We start from the raw sequence: 17,085 nt of genomic DNA on the forward strand, positions 1-17,085 counted from the left end.
CATTCCAAACATAGCATCGTAGTAAGGAGTCCAGTTTTTGCCAATATCCTGCCGGAGGTGCAAGTGGGATCATTGAGCTGATAAAATTAAAGCAGGGTAAGATGTTCATTTTAATGACCGAAATACGGGCCGGGACTGATGCTGGCAGGTGTCTCCATCTATTAATATCTTCCTCTTTTTTTTAGAATTAAAGAGTAATTTGTTTCAGCCACAGCTGATATGGAAATATTAACTTTAATACCCAAGTAGAGGACCTCATTTGTAACTTTAATCTGGGGAGGAAGAGACACCTTACTTTTATCCGTATTAATCAGCATCAGGTCTGATTTTAACAAATTAACTTTGTATCCTGAAAGAAATCCAAATTGCTCCAGTGTTTTTAAAACATAGGGGAGAGTTTGTTGAACATTCGCCATATAAACTAGCGTGTCATCCGCGTAAACTGATATTGAATGCAATGTTGTACCTATTGTAATAGGGGAGATCTGAGGAGAGTTTGTGCAAGCGGTTCAATAGATATATTAAAAATTAAAGGAGACAAAGGGTCCCCTTGTCGTGTGCCCCGTCCTATGTCAAATAATTCTGAGAAACCTCCTCCCACACATACCTGGGCTGAAGGATTAGCATACAGTGTTTGAATCATATTGATAAATTTATCGCCGAACTTAAATTCTTTTAGAACTCTCAAAAGATATGGCCATTCAAGGCGATTGAACACTTTTTCAGCATCTAGAAATAGCAGGCCACAGGCAGCCGGGATTTTATGTGTTGCACTCAGTACGTGTAAGAGCCAGCGAATATTATCAGATGCGAGACACCCCCTGATAAAGCCCGTTTGATTTGGGCTGATTATTTTCCCAACTACTGTCTCAAGTCTACTGGCTAAGACTTTGGAAAATATCTTGAGGTCGGCATTTATCAAGGAGATTGGACGGTAATTGGCACACTCCAAGGGGTCCTTACCGAGCTTAGGTATAACTGTGATCAGGGCTGTGTTTAATGCCGTTCCATCTCTTCCCGAGGGGCGTGTGGACTTTGCCCAGGGTCTTCTTCCATATCTCCCAGCACCGATGATTTCAGAACTCCTTTTGCTTCCTCTGCCGAGTTAAACGACATCTTCATGCCCTTGATAGTCACTTTCAAGATCGCTGGGTATATGAGGAACGAGTCGATCCCCTTCTGTCGAAGCTTAGCGCGGATCTCCTTGTATCCCTGCCGTTCCTGCATCGTGCCGGGGCTGTAGTCGGCGAAGAACTGTAGCTGGGTGCCATCAGGGAGAGTAGGTTTGGCTTTCCTCGCACCCTCCAGGATAGCCTGCCGGTCGGTGTACCCTAGAAGCCTAAAAACCATGGTCCGCGGTCTTGAGGAGTTGTTGGAAAAGATCCTATGTGCTCTATCGATCTCCAGTGGAGTGCTGTGGGAATTCTTGAGCGCTGGAATCCAATCAGGCAGCATCTTCTGGAGGTAACCTCTTGGATTGTCGCCCTCAGCGCCTGTCGGTAAGTCGACCGGCCACACGTTGTTTCTCCTGGATCTGTCCTCCAAGTCGTTTAACTTCTTCCATATCTTAGACACCTCTGCAAAACTTCCTCTATTTTATTGAAGACCGTTAAATGTTTTAGCGTGAATGTCCGCTTGCTCCTTTAACGACCGGAGAATGTTGCCATTCTCTGCCATACGCTTCTGTATGGGGTCGTGAGCCTTTTCCAGCAACTCCCTTAGCACGTGGGCTACCATTTCTTGCAGCGACTCCATCTCCCTTACCATTGTTTGTTTAATTAGCATAACTATTTCTTCGGATGAATCGCTAGCTTGTTGTCGCCTGCTGGTATCTTGTTTCCTGGTTGAATTTGTATCTTTTTTTGAAGCCATGTCTTTAGTTAGATCTTTCTCCAACTCAGCCTTGTATTAAGACCGTCTATGAGCCCTGAAGAACTTGAAAAAGGAGGGTTGTATGTCAGCGCTCAGTGCCGTGCCGCCATCTTGCCTTGTGCCTCACCGGAAGTCAATGTTTTTAATTATTGGGTGCAGTGTTGGCCCTCCAGTGGGTATATTTTATATTGTGGGCTTAGCTTTTTAGGCCTTGTTTAGGCTGTTTGGGGAATACGTCTGTAGTCTTTCAATCCATATCCTCTCTGCTCTTTTTAAAATAATAAGAGGAATAGATAGAGTGGATAGCCAGTGCCTCTTTCCCAGGGCGCCACTGCTCAATACAAGAGGACATGGCTTTAAGGTAAGGGGTGGGAAGTTCAAGGGGGATATTAGAGGAAGGTTCTTTACTCAGAGAGTGGTTGGTGCGTGGAATGCACTGCCTGAGTCAGTGGTGGAGGCAGATACACTAGTGAAGTTTAAGAGACTACTAGACAGGTATATGGAGGAATCTAAGGTGGGGGCTTATATGGGAGGCAGAGTTTGAGGGTCAGCATAACATTGTGGGCCGAAGGGCCTGTACTGTGCTGTACTATTCTATGTTCTATGAACTTCTTTACTCAGAAAGTGGTAGCTGTGTGGAACGAGCTTCCAGCAGAAGTGTTTGAGTCAGGTTCAATGTTGTCGTTATTGGACAGCTATATGGACAGGAAAGGAATGGAGGGTTATGGGCTGAGTGCAGGTCGGTGGGACTAGGATTGGGGAAGAGTTCGGCATGGACTAGAAGGACCCAGATGGCCTGTTTCCGTGCTGTGATTGTTATATGGTTATATGGAAGGCATCAATGTATTCTGCTATCCTGTATGACTCACTGCTGCAGTCCGACACGATGGGCCTGCCGGGTGATATTTCTCCCGGAACAGTCCATGAGTCTGGGTTCCTGTGTATTTTGGGGAGGATATAGAACTTTCTTGCTCGTGGCTGTATCCCTGTCAGGTACTCCACCTGCTTCTTCCTGAGGTATCTAGTCCTTTCTAGTTCTCGCAGAATGGTCCTAATTTCTGTGTGTTTGCCAGTATTTGGGTTCCTTTAGTTTAGTGCAGTGTTCGGTGTTGTTTAATTGTCTGTGTGCCTCAAATAGATATTGCTGTTTGTCCATGATAACTATGCTGCTCCCTTTATCTGCTGGTTTGATAACAATATCCATATTTTCCTTCAGCTCTTTCAGGGCTGTTCTCTCCTTCCTAGTTAAATCGGGCTTATCCTGTACTTCTCTCTCCCTCTCCATTATCTCATCCAGTGCGAGGGTGAGGGTGAGGGTGAGGGTGAGGGTGAGGGTTAGGGTATGCGGGCAGTGGGCAAAATATCCCTCTAGTGTTTGTGGATCTCATACTGGAGATGCAGTATCACTTCACCCTGCCACTTTGAAAACGAAACACATGACATGCTTTTTACGTGTTTCTGCTCCGCAAAAGTCGCAAGGAGGTAAATCCTGCACCTCTCTGGTGTGCAACACGAAGCAGCGTTTACCTTAATCCACTTTATTAGGGAAAGCAGTCAAAACAACAAATTAGGAGAAAGACGTCCACTGGTAACAGGGTAAATGTGCCTAACACAATCTCTAAAATCATTCAAAAAGCTAACAGACATTAAATTACGTGATTTGCAATATTGAAATGGCATCCCAAATGTGACTCGACCACTGGAATGATACAATATTGTGTAATTCTGGTCGGGAAGAGAAGCTTAGCTATTGAAAAATCTACTTTAACTAATACGTACAGAAGCAATGGCTGCCTAACCAAACCATCAGGTAATCACAGCATCCACTGGCACTGCTGTTCAAGTCACTGGAATAATGAGGTCGGCATTGAAAGTCATTTCAATAACTGTCTAACGGGCACGCTTTCTTTTAATGTTAAAAATGATTAAAAGGGAAATTAAGGTAGGTCAAAACTTATAGCATATCATTCAGCAACCTGGGGACAATGCAGTGCAGACACATGAGGCCCCACCTTCGGACCCATCAATGTGGAACCCACCCCTTCACCAGGCCCCATCAAATGCGAAACCCTCTCCTACATCAGGGTCAGGACCCATTAATGTGGACCACTTCCCCAAGCCAAGGCCCATCCAACGTGGGCCCCTCACTGGGCCCCTCCTCTGCCACCCCATCCGAGAACACTTTCAGATTGGACAACATCTTCAGTTTTAATTCGAGCATTTGCCACTGGATGCTGGGAATACAAGCGAAGGTGTTTTGGGAAAGGAGGAGGAGGCATACTGGATACAAGTGACTGTCGACAGAGCAGCAAAGCTAATAACCTCACATCCTTGTTAACAGTTAAACCCATCGGATACACAATGCCACTGGGTACACTACAGTCAATGAAAATAAATAGGGGGAGTAGACAGCTTGATATCTCAAGCTAAATTGAGACAGCAGAAAGACTGCAGAACTAGAATCTACAAGGCAGCTAAAATCCAGTGACACTACGTACGAGACGTTTACATTTCCAGGGGTAATTCTTTAAAGAGTGTTGTGTGTGTGGCCTGGCTACACAACAATGCTATTAACAAAAATGCTGGAGACAGGAGCGAAGTTTCATGGTTCTTTACTAGTAGAAAATGATGCAGAACACACACATACGTATCAATGTGCGCCTAATAGCGCATGCAACGATGTGTTACTACAACATAAAGTAGTCCCCATATTATACAGTAGGCTGACCCGGCTGATGCTGTAGTGGCGTCACCCCGAGTTTGAATCCAGCCGGCTCCCCTGCACGCTTTCCATCCATGCTGGGTTACGAGCTGGTGATCTCTTTGGAAACTCACCCGGCAGAAGGCAATGGCAAACCACTGCTGTCACTTGCCTCGTACGCGGTTCCCCACTCCGTCAGAGAGGCGTGGAGGGAAATCGTCCGGCAACTGGAGAAACTCCGGATGTGACGTAACTTTCCTTTTTCCTATACGGTACAAAGAGAGAGTGAAGAAGGTTTTCAAAGATGTCAGCGGCAGATCTCGTTACAAGTCTGGACAGCCGTTTCTTCACTCCTTTCTACGATAAGGCAAGCACTAGATAAGAAGGAAAACATGCAGATTAGATATTAAAAGGAGACAAAATGGGAACGTTTCTGAAGATAATCAGAACACGCATCTATCTGTAAGCTATGACGACAACTTGTGGGAATTCTAGCGATGGAGTATGTCATTTCTAAAATATTGCAAGTGAATTCATACATTGCCAACTCTTAATTCCTGTTGCTTCAAGACCTATTCGGGGAGATGGGACTCGTCAGCTCATCTAGGAGAAGGAAAATTCTGATCTCAAACCTCTGCTGCCTTGCGGCTGTACCCACTCACAGGGAAGGCTTCGGGAGTAAACCCGGAGCTGGAGTCCCTAAGGCAGTCCTACGCTGACTGACAACTCCTGTGGTGCTCCTGGTACCAAACTCAATCTGCCATTCCTTTGGGTGCGTGCAGACGGGGAGCTTGCTACATGGGGCAACAGCTTGCTCTCCATATCGTACTGCCCAGTCTTGTGTATCTGGACAGCTAGGACACAACATCCATGGTCGACTCCGACCGACGGAGGCCTCAGTCACTATAAGACCTATTGAATGGTAGCACTACAGACATGCCACCTCTCCCGGAAGTGCCGGGAGGCTCCCGGATATGAATAGCGGCTCCCTGATGCCCGCAAATTATATACAATATCATGGAAATCAATTTTTTTGAGAGTGAGCGAGAGAAAGCAAGAGAGCGTGAGCGCAAGAGAGAGCAAGCGAGAGCACACGAGTGAGAGAGCGAGCGAGAAAGCAAGCGAGAGTGCTTGAGAGCGCGCGAGCGACCATGTGAGAGAGAGAGAGAGAGAGAGAGAGAGTGTGAGCGAGAGCCCGCCATGCAGAGTGTTCCAAAAAAAATAGAAAACATACATCACCCCAGACTACACTAAAGTGTACTCCTGCCTAACAGGGGTCAAAATAATGACAGTGTAGCTCGCTGCACTGATTGCAACAATGACGTTTCTCTTGCCCATGGTGGGTTAAGACTGTAAAAGACGTGTTGAGGTGAGTTTAACAGGTGTCATTCATTCATTAACATAACTAACATTATTTAAACTAGCTGGCTAGCTGCTAATGGCTACTCTATTGCAGACATCCCACCTCTCCCGAAAGTCTCCTGCAAATTGATGGTGCTACCTCCCTGAAATGAGTTTTTGCAGGGTGGGATGTCTGGCACTAGATTTTAACACCCATTCCTAAACCCTAAAAATCACCTAATATAAACACAGAACTCTTTACTGAGGATTGTACTCAAAACTCTGGATTGGTTCCTAAAATATTCAGCTTACAGAAACAGGGAGGCAAGTAAGAGACAGAACTGAGAACTTCATGCTTGGCTCTATAACAAGGTTTATAATTCTGAACAATTAGTAAATCCCTTTAACTGGAAACAGTTCCAAATATCACAGCATTGTTCCAGCAGCTCGAATAACCCTCTTGCTGGTTCAGAGTTTTGAATCCATAATTTGTGTTTTATCCCCTTTAATGAACGTGCTGAGGACTGCATGTTTTTCCCCGACCCTCACTCGTTACACGTGCAGATTACAAAACACACATCTTTAGCTTAAAGAGCCTTTTCTACCATCAGTGCCCCCACAGCAGGAACCCAGCAGACACCCATCTTGTCTTGTGCTCATCTTCAGAGACCCAGTGACAGACTCTGGGACAATGCAGGCCACAACTGCTCGAAGGGAGAATGCTTATGCTCGTACCGAGCTGGGTCCAAAGCCACAGCTTACCAGTCATGGCTTCCTGCGCAAAGTACTTTACGTCCATATCTTGGTCCTGACCCAATTTCTCCAGCATTGGTTTGAACTTGTTCTGTAAAGTGCTGTGATTTAAAAGCAATTTTTAGTACCTGTGACCTTCAAAAGAAGACAGCAGCACATTCACTTAAATCTAAAGCGGTACTGGATACTACCCAGATTAAAATCTCCTCTTTCTGCCTCTCACGCAGGCTCCCACTACCACAACTGATCGTTTACTGGCCAGATACGGGTTAGAGCTCAACTAGCAGAGTACGGTCACAAACTGCAGCTGAACTCATTTGGGTTAGTGGATGCAAAAGGAGAATAATTCGGATGCCGCATTTTTATGCCGTTGAAGAGAGGGGGCACTGAATGCATAAACTTCCTTTTAATGCAATCCATCTGTTATTGCTTTCCACAGAAATTCCAATCAAATCACAAACGCACAATTTCACAAAAATCGTTCACCGGACGGGTTGGCGGGGTGGAGATACGTTGCTACCAAAGGAGGTGCAGGGTGCTCCTTCCCTCCGCAGACCTGCAGGTCACCCTTGGGCAAGGTGCAACACCTGCTTGAGACCCCCCACCTGATCAGGGTCACGCAATGCCGTGGGAGCAGATGGTGGACAGTCATGTGTGTAGCCGGTGCAGATTACAAGTCCTGGTTGTGTGACCACTGATGCCGGGCAGACAATCTCTGAAGAGCACTGATAATGGCTGGGGGGTGGGGGGGGGGTCACCTCGTCTTGTAAAAACACACACGGCCCAGAAGGCGTCAATGGCACAAACCAGTTCTGCAGGATAATTTGCCAAGAACAACCGTGGCCATGGAGAGACCATGATCGCCCACGTCACATGCTGATGAAGATGGTGGTGGCATTAACTGAAATCTCACTGTGCGGTTTTCACTTCTAACCAGGATTTATCCATCAGTGGTTGAAGGAGAGAGGGAAAATGTATTAAAGAAGATTGGAGGAGCAAACTTTTCATGCAGGAGTTGGTAGCTGAGCTGCCAAAGGAGGTGGTGGTGGTGCAGGCCGGAACAAAAACCTGGACAGTCACTTGATAAACCTCTGGTTAGGTCACATTTGGAGTACTGAATTCAGCTCTGGTCTCCCCTTTAAAGGGCGTGGAAACTTTGAAGAAGGTACAGAAGATGTTTACAGGACGTTGCCTGTGATAAACCTCTGGTTAGGTCACATTTGGAGTACTGAATTCAGCTCTGGTCTTCCCTTTAAAGGGTGTGGAGACTTTGAAGAAAGTACAGAAGATGTTTACAGGACGTTGCCAGTGATAAACCTCTGGTTAGGTCACATTTGGAGTACTGAATTCAGCTCTGGCCAGCTCTTTAAAGGGTGTGGAGACTTTGGAGAAGGTATAGAAGATGTTTACAGGACGTTGCCTGTGATAAATCTCTGCTTACGTCACATTTGGAGTACTGAATTCAGCTCTGGCCTCCCCTTTAAAGGGTGTGGATACTTTGGAGAAGGTACAGAAGATGTTTACAGGACGTTGCCTGTGATAAATCTCTGGTTAGGTCACATTTGGAGTACTGAATTCAGCTCTGGCCTCCCCTTTAAAGGATCTGAAAAAGGTACAGAAGACATGCTGGCTGGTACTGCAGATGTTACCGGAGAGGTTGCTTTCTCCAGGGTGATGGAGTCTGAGGGAGGGACGAGTTGACAGAAGTTTACAAAATTCTGAGGCAAAGGCAGACGGCTCACAGTTGAGATGTAAAAGCCAGAAGAGAACAGCTCAAAGATGTGCTGAGGATTTGAGTACCTGGAACACACCGACGGGTCTGGTGGAAGTGGATGCAGGTATGAAACAAGAACAAGTGTTTACGATCCCATGAAGGGTCACGGTCTGAAACAGCGACTGGTTATTCATTTCCATGGACGCTGCCTGATCTGCTGAGTTCCTCCAGCGTTTTGTGTGAGCATTGAAGTATTTAAGACACTGTTAGACAGGCAAATGAACGTGCGGAGAATGGAGGATATCGGCCACGTGCGGGCAAAAGGACACGGTTCAATTAGGCGCTGCTTTATTTATAAAGTCTGCAGGTGTTGGAAACCCAGAGCAACACACACAAAATGCTGGAGGACCTCAGCAGGTCAGGTAGCACCTATGGAAATGAATAAACAGGTGACGTTTCGGGCCCAGACCCTTCGTCCGGACTGAAAAGGAAGAATTAGTTTGGTACAACATTGTGGGCCAACGGGCCTGTTCTACAGGTTCAGTGAGCAAGACAGAGGGATGTGGAGTTAGTGTGGCTGAGTGGGTTTACAATAGCAAGGAGTGATTGTCAGTATAGATGCAATGGACAAGAGGTCATGCTTCTATACAGACAACTGACTATATCCAGAACCCAAAGGAATATTGCGCATTGCTTGGGAAAGCTGTAGTAAAATGAGGCCCTTGGAATACAAAGGCAGTGGAGAGACCTTAAACAGGTAATTTGGAGGGTAGAAACGGGCTACTAAATGTTCTTGGTGAGGATGTCCTTTCTTTAAAAAAAAGGGGAGAAGGCAGGCGAGTGGGGTTGAGGGGAATAATAAATCAGCCATGATAGAATGGCCGTGCAGTATCGATGGGCCGAACGGCCTGGTTCTGCTCCTGTGTCTTATGGCCTTAACCTCTGGATAGAGAAGAAGATCGTTTAAGGGTACCAAAGGATCAAGGTCAAGCAGGAAAGTGAGGCAAACACCACAGGGGAGGGGGAGGCCCGAGGGTTAAGTTTATGCCTCTCCCCCACGCAGTACATGGAATGAGCTGCCAGAGGAACTGGTTGAGGCAGGCACATTAACAACTTCAATAAGCACAGGTACGCGGGCAGGAAAGGTTTAGAGCAAGGGTGCACAACTATTTTGGTGCCATGGATCATTACGCTAGGGGTCCATGAACCCCAGGTTGAGAACCTGGGACGATGGGACCGGCGGAGACGGTGGTCTTGGCCGGATTGGACCTGTGGGTACAAAAGACGGTGCGACTCCATCACTAAATGCCACCATAGTGGCGTCTCAATTTCCATTCCAAACTGGAGGTGAAACATTCTCCACAGGCCGGGTTATAAGCCCCAACTCAAATACTTACCTGGCATCTAAAACCGGTCCTATTTTCTGCAATGTTTTAGCCACGTTGAAGCGAATGTTTGCCACCTGATCGCCTGCCATCTGGAGAACCGTCGGCAGCATGTGCTTTGCTGTGATTTCTTGGCCACAGGCTTCAGACAACACCTAAAAAAAACCAGCAGAAAATGCAAACGTTCATTCACAGCCCCGAACTTCACGAAGCAAGACTGAAGAAAAGATCATCGATCTGATTTGTGCGACGCTCAGAATGTATTTTGCCCCATGATAAAAAGGCATAGTCCACACTGGCACCAATGATCACCCGCAAGGAGAGAGATGAGGTCCTGCAACGGAGATTTACAGATCAATAGACAAGCTGTAAAGAAGAAGTGCTGGTATATTGTAATCGCTGGACTACCCCTTCTGCCATGTACGAGCGAGTTTAGAAACAGGAAGGCAGGACGGCTGAAATGTACAAAGTGTGGGTGCAGAGCAGACAGCATCACTGGGATCTCTTCCATGACAAGGTGACCCGAGCCAAGAGGGAACCAGGATTATAAGACGCAAGAGCGGAATTCGGCTATCGAGTCATATATGATGGCAGAATATAGCATTAGTGGTCAGACTCCTGGCACTGTGGAGGATCAGAGGAACCTTGTGGTCAGAGTCCATAGGACACTCAAAGCTGCTATGCGGTTGACTCTGCGGTTAAGGAGGCATACGGTGCATTGGCCTTCATCAATCGTGGGATTGAGTTTAAGACCCGAGAGGTAATGTTACAGCTATATTGGACCCTGGTCAGACCCCACTTGGAGTACTGTGCTCAATTCTAGTTGCCTCACTACAGGAATGACTTGGAAGCCATAGAAAGGGTGCAGAGGAGATTTACAAGGATGTTGCCTGGATTGTGGAGCATGCTTTATAAGAATAGGTTGAGTGAACTCGGCCTTTTCTCTTTGCAGCGTACGAGGATGAGAGGTGACCTGATAGAGGTGAACAAGATAATGAGAGGCATTGATTGTGTGGATAGTCAGAGGCTTTTTCCCAGGGCTGAAATGGCTAGAACGAGAGGGCATAGTTTTAAGGTGCTTGGGAGTGGGGACAGAGGAGATGTCAGTGGTTAATGAGGTGGAGGATAAATGCGTGGCTGAGAGATTGGAGCAGGGGGCAGGGATTCAGATTTCTACATCATTGGGACCTCTCTTGGGGCAGTTGTGCCCTGTACAAAAAGGACGGGTTGCACTTCAATCTGAGGGGGACCAATATCCTGGTAGGGAGGTTTGCTAAGGCTGCTGGGGAGAGTTTAAACTAGAATGGTTGGGGGCTGGGAACCGAACTGAAGAGACTAGGGAAGAGGGGGTTGGCTCACAAATAGAGAAAGCTTGTAGACAGTGCGAGAGGGAGGATAGGCAGGTGATAGAGAAAGGATGCTCTCAGACCGAATGTTTGAGATACGTCTATTTTAACGCAAGGAGTGTTGTGAACAAAGCGGATGAGCTTAGAGCGTGGATCAGTACTTGGAGACATGATGTGGTGGCCATTAGAGACTAGGATGGCTCAGGGACAGGAATGGTTACTTCAACTGCTGGGTTTTAGATGTTTCAACAAGGACAGGGAGGGAGGCAAAAGAGGTGGGGGCGTGGCACTGTTGATCAGAGATAGTGTCACAGCTGCAGGAAAGGTGGATGCCATGGAGGGATTGTCTACGGAGTCTCTGTGGGTGGAGGTTAGGAACAGAAAGGGGTCAATAACTTTACTGGGTGTTTTTCAGAGGCCACCCAATAGTAACAGGGATATCGAGGAGCAGATAGGGAAACAGATCCTGGAAAGGTGTAATAATAACAGAGTTGTCATGATGGGAGGCTTTAATTTCCCAAATATCGATTGGTGGATCCCAAGAGCAAGGGGTTTAAGATGGGGTGGAATTTGTTAGGTGTGTTCAAAGGTTTCTTGACACAATATGTAGATAAGCCTATAAGAGAAGACGCTGTACTTGATCTGGTATTCGGAAATGAACCTGGTCAGGTGTCAGGTCTCTCAGTGGGAGAGCATTTTGGAGATAGTGATCATAATTCTATCTCCTTTACCACAGCACAAGGCTAATAGGAAGGAGCTTAAGAAGGAAATTAGGAGAGCCAGAAGAGGCCATGAGAAGGCCTTGGCAGGCAGGGTTAAGGAAAACCCCAAGGCATTCTACAAGTATGTGAAGAGCAAGAGGATAAGACGTGAAAGAACAGGACCTATCAAGTGTGACAGTGGGAAAGTATGTATGAAACCAGAGGAAATAGCAGAGGTACTTAATGAATACTTCCGTATTCACTATAGAAAAGGATCTTAGTGATTGTTGTGATGACTTGCAGCAGATTGAAAAGCTTGAGCATGTAGATATTAAGAAAGAGGATGTGCTGGAGCTTTTGGAAAGCATCAAGTTGGATAAATCGCTAGGACTGGATGAGATGTACCCCAGGCTACCGTGGGAGGCGAGGGAGGAGATTGTTGAGCCTCTGGTGATGATCTTTGAATCATCAATGGGGATGGGAGAGGTTCTAGAGGATTGGAGGGTTGCCGATATTGTTCCTTTATTCAAGAAAGGGAGTAGAGATAGCCCTGGAAGTTATAGACCAAAGAGTCCTACCTCAGTAAGTTGATGGAGAAGATCCTGAGAGGCAGGATTTATGAACATTTGGAGAGGTATAACATGATTAGGAATAGTCAGTATGGCTTTGTCAAGGGCAGGTCGTGCTTTACAAGCCTGATTTAATTTTTTGAGGATGTGACTAAACACAATGATGAAGGAAGAGCAGTAGACGTAGTGTATATGGATTTCACCAAGGCATTTAATAAGGTACCCCATGCAAGGCTTATTCAGAAAGTAAGGAGGCATGGAATCCAAGGGGACATTGTTTTGTGGATCAGAACTGGCTTGCCACAGAAGGCAAAGAGTGGTTGTAGGCAGGTCATATTCTGCATGGAGGTCGGCCTCAGTTATCTGTTCTGGGACCCTTACTCTTCGTGATTTTTATAAATGACCTGGATGAGGAAGTGGAAGTGGAGGGATGGCTTAGTAAGTTTGGTGAGACACAAAGGTTGGAGGTGTTGTGGGTAGTGTAGAGGGCTGTCAGAGGTTAGAGCGGGACATTGATAGAATGCAAAGCTGGGCTGAGAAGTGGCAGACGGAATTCAACCCAGATAAGTGTGAAGTGGTTCATTTTGGTAGGTCAAATATGATGGCAGAATATAGTATTAATGGTAAAACTCTTGGCAGTGTGGAAGATTAGAGGGATCTTGGGGTCCGAGTCCATAGGACGCTCAAAGCTGCTGCGCAGGTTGACTCTGTGGTTAAGAAGGCATACGCTGTATTGGCCTTCATCAATCATGGAACTGAATTTAGAAGCCGAGAGGTAATGTTGCAGCTATATAGGACCCTGGTCAGACCCCACGTATAGTACTGTGGTCGCCTCACTACAAGAAGAATGTGGAAGCCATAGACAGGGTGCAGAGGAGATTTACAAGGATGTTGCCTGGATTGGGGAGCATGACTTATGAGAATGGGTTGAGTGAACTCGGCCTTTTCTCCTTGGAACGATGGAGGATGAGAGGTTACCTGATACAGGTGTGTAAGATGATGAGAGGCATTGATCATGTGGATAGTCAGAGCCTTTTTCCCAGGTCTGAAATGGTTGCCACAAGAGGACACAGGTTTAAGGTGCTGGGGAGTAGGTACAGAGGAAATGTCAGGGGTAAGTTTTTTACTCAGAGAGTGGTGAGTGTGTGGAATGGGCTACCGGCATCGGTGGTGGAGCCAGATATGATAGAGTCTTTTAAGAGACTTTTGGATAGGTACATGGAGCTTAGCAAAATAGGTGGCTACAGGTAAGCCGAGTAATTTCTAAGGTAGGGACATGTTCGGCACAACCTTGTGGGCCGAAGGGCCTGTATTGTGCTGTAGGTTTTCTTTGTTTCTATGAGTCTCCTCTGCCATTCCATCATGGCTGATTTATTTTTCCTCCCAACCCCATTCTTCTGCCTCCTCCCATATCTTTTCACGCCCTTAACAAATCAAGAATCTATCAACCTCCACTTTAGATATACTCAATGACTTGGCCTCCAAAGCCGTCTGTGACAATGAATTCCACCGATTCAGTACCCTCTGGCTAAAGAAATTCCTCCTCACTTCTGCTGTAAAGGGACGTCCTTCTATTCTGAGGCTGTGCCCTCTGGCCCCAGACTCTTGCGCTATTGGAAACCGCCTCTGTGCGTCCCTTTTATCCATACCTTTGCTCGAGCACTTTGGGAGGGTTTAAGCTGGTGAGGCAGCAGGGCTGGGACACAGGATACTAGTGTAGCAGGTGTTAACTCAGAATTCTATGTCAAACTCACTGAACAGGCAGGTCCGGTAAGCAGAGAAGGCAGAAATAAGTGGGAAAGCACGAGAGGGCTGGGAGGTTTAACCACATGTTTCCGAACATAGAAATTCACAGCACATTACAAGCCCTTCGGCCCACAATGTTGTGCCGACCAGGTAACCTACTCTAGAAACTGCTTAGAATTTCCCTAGCGCAGCAGTCCCCAACCACCGTGCTGCGGACCAGTACCAAGCCACAAAGCATGTGCTACCGGGCCGCGAGGAAACGACATGATTTGGCGATAGGAGTCGCTGCACCTTTCCTCATTCCCTCTCACCCACTGTTCAGCTTGAACACACGCGAGGTCATTACTCGCACATCATCCATGTCAGCATGGGAATAAGATCAGCTCCTCGAGCTTGCAAATGACGGCGGGCTGAAAAGTATGTTTGACATAACATCTCTGGCGACATTCTGGATCAAAGTCAAGGCTAAATATCCTGAGATAGCCATGAAAGCACTGAAAACGGTGCTTCCATTTCCAACATATCTCTGCAATGAATGCAACGAAAACTAAATTGCGGAAAAGACTGGACATAAGGAACCCCCTTCGAGTATCGCTGACTCCCATCAGCCCGTGATAGGACCGTCTTGTTGCAGGGAAACAAGCCCAGGGCTCCCACTGAATCAGCGATATTGGTGTGTTGCAATGATCTTATATGCTCATGCGGGGAAAATACGTGCTGTGTGTTTAATATCCAAATGTTACTTAAAATGTTATGATGCTATTGATTTATAAGTGACTTGTAGAACCATACAACAATTACAGCACGGAAACAGGCCATCTCGGCCCTTCTAGTCCGTGCCGAACTCCACTCTCACCTAGTCCCACCGACCTGCACTCAGCCCATAACCCTCCATTCCTTTCCTGTCCATATACCTATCCAGTTTTTCTTTAAATATTTTCTTTTTCTTCCTTCTTGTCATAGGAAGCATGGAGAATATCTAGAGGGCACACAGGGGAGACTTGCCAGGAGGCTGCCTGCATTAGAGAGCGTGTCTTATGAGGAAAAGTTGAGTGAGTTGGGGCTTTTTCTGTTTGGAGTGAAGGAGGATGAGAAGTGTGGATAGAGTGGACAGCCAGAGACTTTTTCCCAAGGCAGAAATGGCCAATACCAGACGCATAATTTTGAGATGATTGGAGGAAGGTACACAGGTAAGATTTTTGTTTCACACACACAGAGTGGGTGGGTGTGTGGAATGCCCTGCCAGGCGTGATGGTAGAGGCAGATGCATTAGGGGCATTTGACAAATTCTTAGATAGGCACACAGATGATAGAAAAATGGAGGGCTATGTAGGAGGGAACGGTTAGATTGATCTCAGAGTAGGTTAAAAGATCAGCACAGCACTTTAACACAGTGCTTTAACGTTCTATGTTCTAGGTACAATTGCTCTGCCTAGTTTGCCAACTAACCAATTCACCATCATTAGCACTAACGCTGCAAGACAAAGCTCACATTTTTATGTCATCTTCTAAACTTCTAGCCACATCCAAATCATTTACAGGAGAGTTCCAGCACAGATTCCTGTGGTACGCCACGGGGTAATCACAAAAGCTGATCAGCAAATCAACTTTGAACCCAATTTGTGAAGTTACTTCGGATCCCTCGGTCCCTTGCTCATTTGGGGATTTTGTCAAAATATTTACCGAAGTCCCTGTAGACAACACCAACTGCATGAGTACACCCGTAACTCCAAGAAACTCAAACTGGCCGACAGAATCACCGCTTGCACGCTGACCATTTCTGATGAAGCTCTGCCCAAGTGCAGCTGAATCCCGTCCCTCGAGACTTTTTACAACACCCTTTCTACCACTGATGTTAGATTCACAGCTCTGTAGTTACCAGTTGCTGCCTTCGTCGAAGAACGGCACCGTACTGCTGGGATCCAGTTACCTGGCACCTGTTCTGTGACAATTTAGGATTTTAAACAACCAGGATCCTTGAACACACACAAAATGCTGGAGGAACTCTGCAGGCCAGGCAGCATCGGTGGAAAAGAGTACAGTCGACATTTCCAGCCGAGACCCTTCGGCAGGAGTGGAGAAAAAAGATGAGCAGATTTAAAAGTTGTGGGGGTGGGGGTGGAAGGTGAGTGGAGAAAGAAATACAAGGTGCTGGGTGAAACCAGGAGGGGGGAGGGATGAAGTAAAGAGCTGAGCAGATATCACAGAGTGAGAGAAGGTTTCACTGACTCCCGTCGAAGGGAAGCAGAGATCACGGAGGGGGAGCAATGAGAGAGGGTTTCACTAAACTCTCAAAGAGACCTTGGGAGCTCAGCTCTTCCTTCCCATAACAGCCAAGGATACATTTCATCAGGCCTTGGAAATACATCCATATCCAACCCCACTAAAGACTCCTAATAACTCGGTTTCTTGCCCTGCTCGAGTTTTCCAGCCACGTCCTTCTCTCATTCTGTTTCTCACGAAGTTTTCCTGGATCCCCCCTCCTTTGGGCCATTCCCTTTGAAATCGTTCGTGCTGATATCAGAGAAGTTGCGGTTCTGTACTGCTATAACCTGATAACTCGCACAACTGTGTTTTGCCTTTCTCCTTCGTATCCAGGACATCTTTGAGGAGCGATGCCTCAAAAAGGCGGCATCCATGGTGAAGGACCCCCGCCACCCAGGACATGCCCTCTTCTCACTGCTACCCTCAGGAAGGAGGCACAGAAGCCTGAAAGCACACACTCAGCGATTCCAGAACAGTCTCTTCCCCTCTGCCATTTCTGAATGGACACTGAACCCATGCTCTACTTCACTATTTTTTATTTCTGTTTCCGCACTATTATTTTATATATTTACTGTAATTCACAGTTTTCTCTATTATTATGTGTTGCACTGTGCTGCTGCCACAAAGACAGCAAATTTCACGACATTATGCCGGTGACGTTAAACCTGATTCTGATATCCTTGCTCCTGTAC

At 46.6% G+C, this 17,085-nt stretch overlaps 1 protein-coding gene across 1 annotated transcript in view; it reads right to left on the minus strand.

Moving 5' to 3' along the window:
• Window positions 1-996: 996 nt before the first annotated feature.
• Window positions 997-17,085, minus strand: part of LOC140203641 (uncharacterized) — a 43,812-nt gene continuing 27,723 nt past the window's right edge. The window contains exons 6-8 of the mRNA XM_072269689.1: window positions 9,779-9,921; window positions 6,677-6,768; window positions 997-1,331 (exon numbers count right to left, since the gene is read on the minus strand). Of these exons, the coding sequence (XP_072125790.1) occupies window positions 997-1,331; window positions 6,677-6,768; window positions 9,779-9,921 (570 nt within the window). The remainder of the gene's footprint in view (window positions 1,332-6,676; window positions 6,769-9,778; window positions 9,922-17,085) is intronic.

Source organism: Mobula birostris, chromosome 10, assembly GCF_030028105.1.
Source record: "Mobula birostris isolate sMobBir1 chromosome 10, sMobBir1.hap1, whole genome shotgun sequence".
NCBI lineage: Eukaryota > Metazoa > Chordata > Chondrichthyes > Myliobatiformes > Myliobatidae > Mobula > Mobula birostris.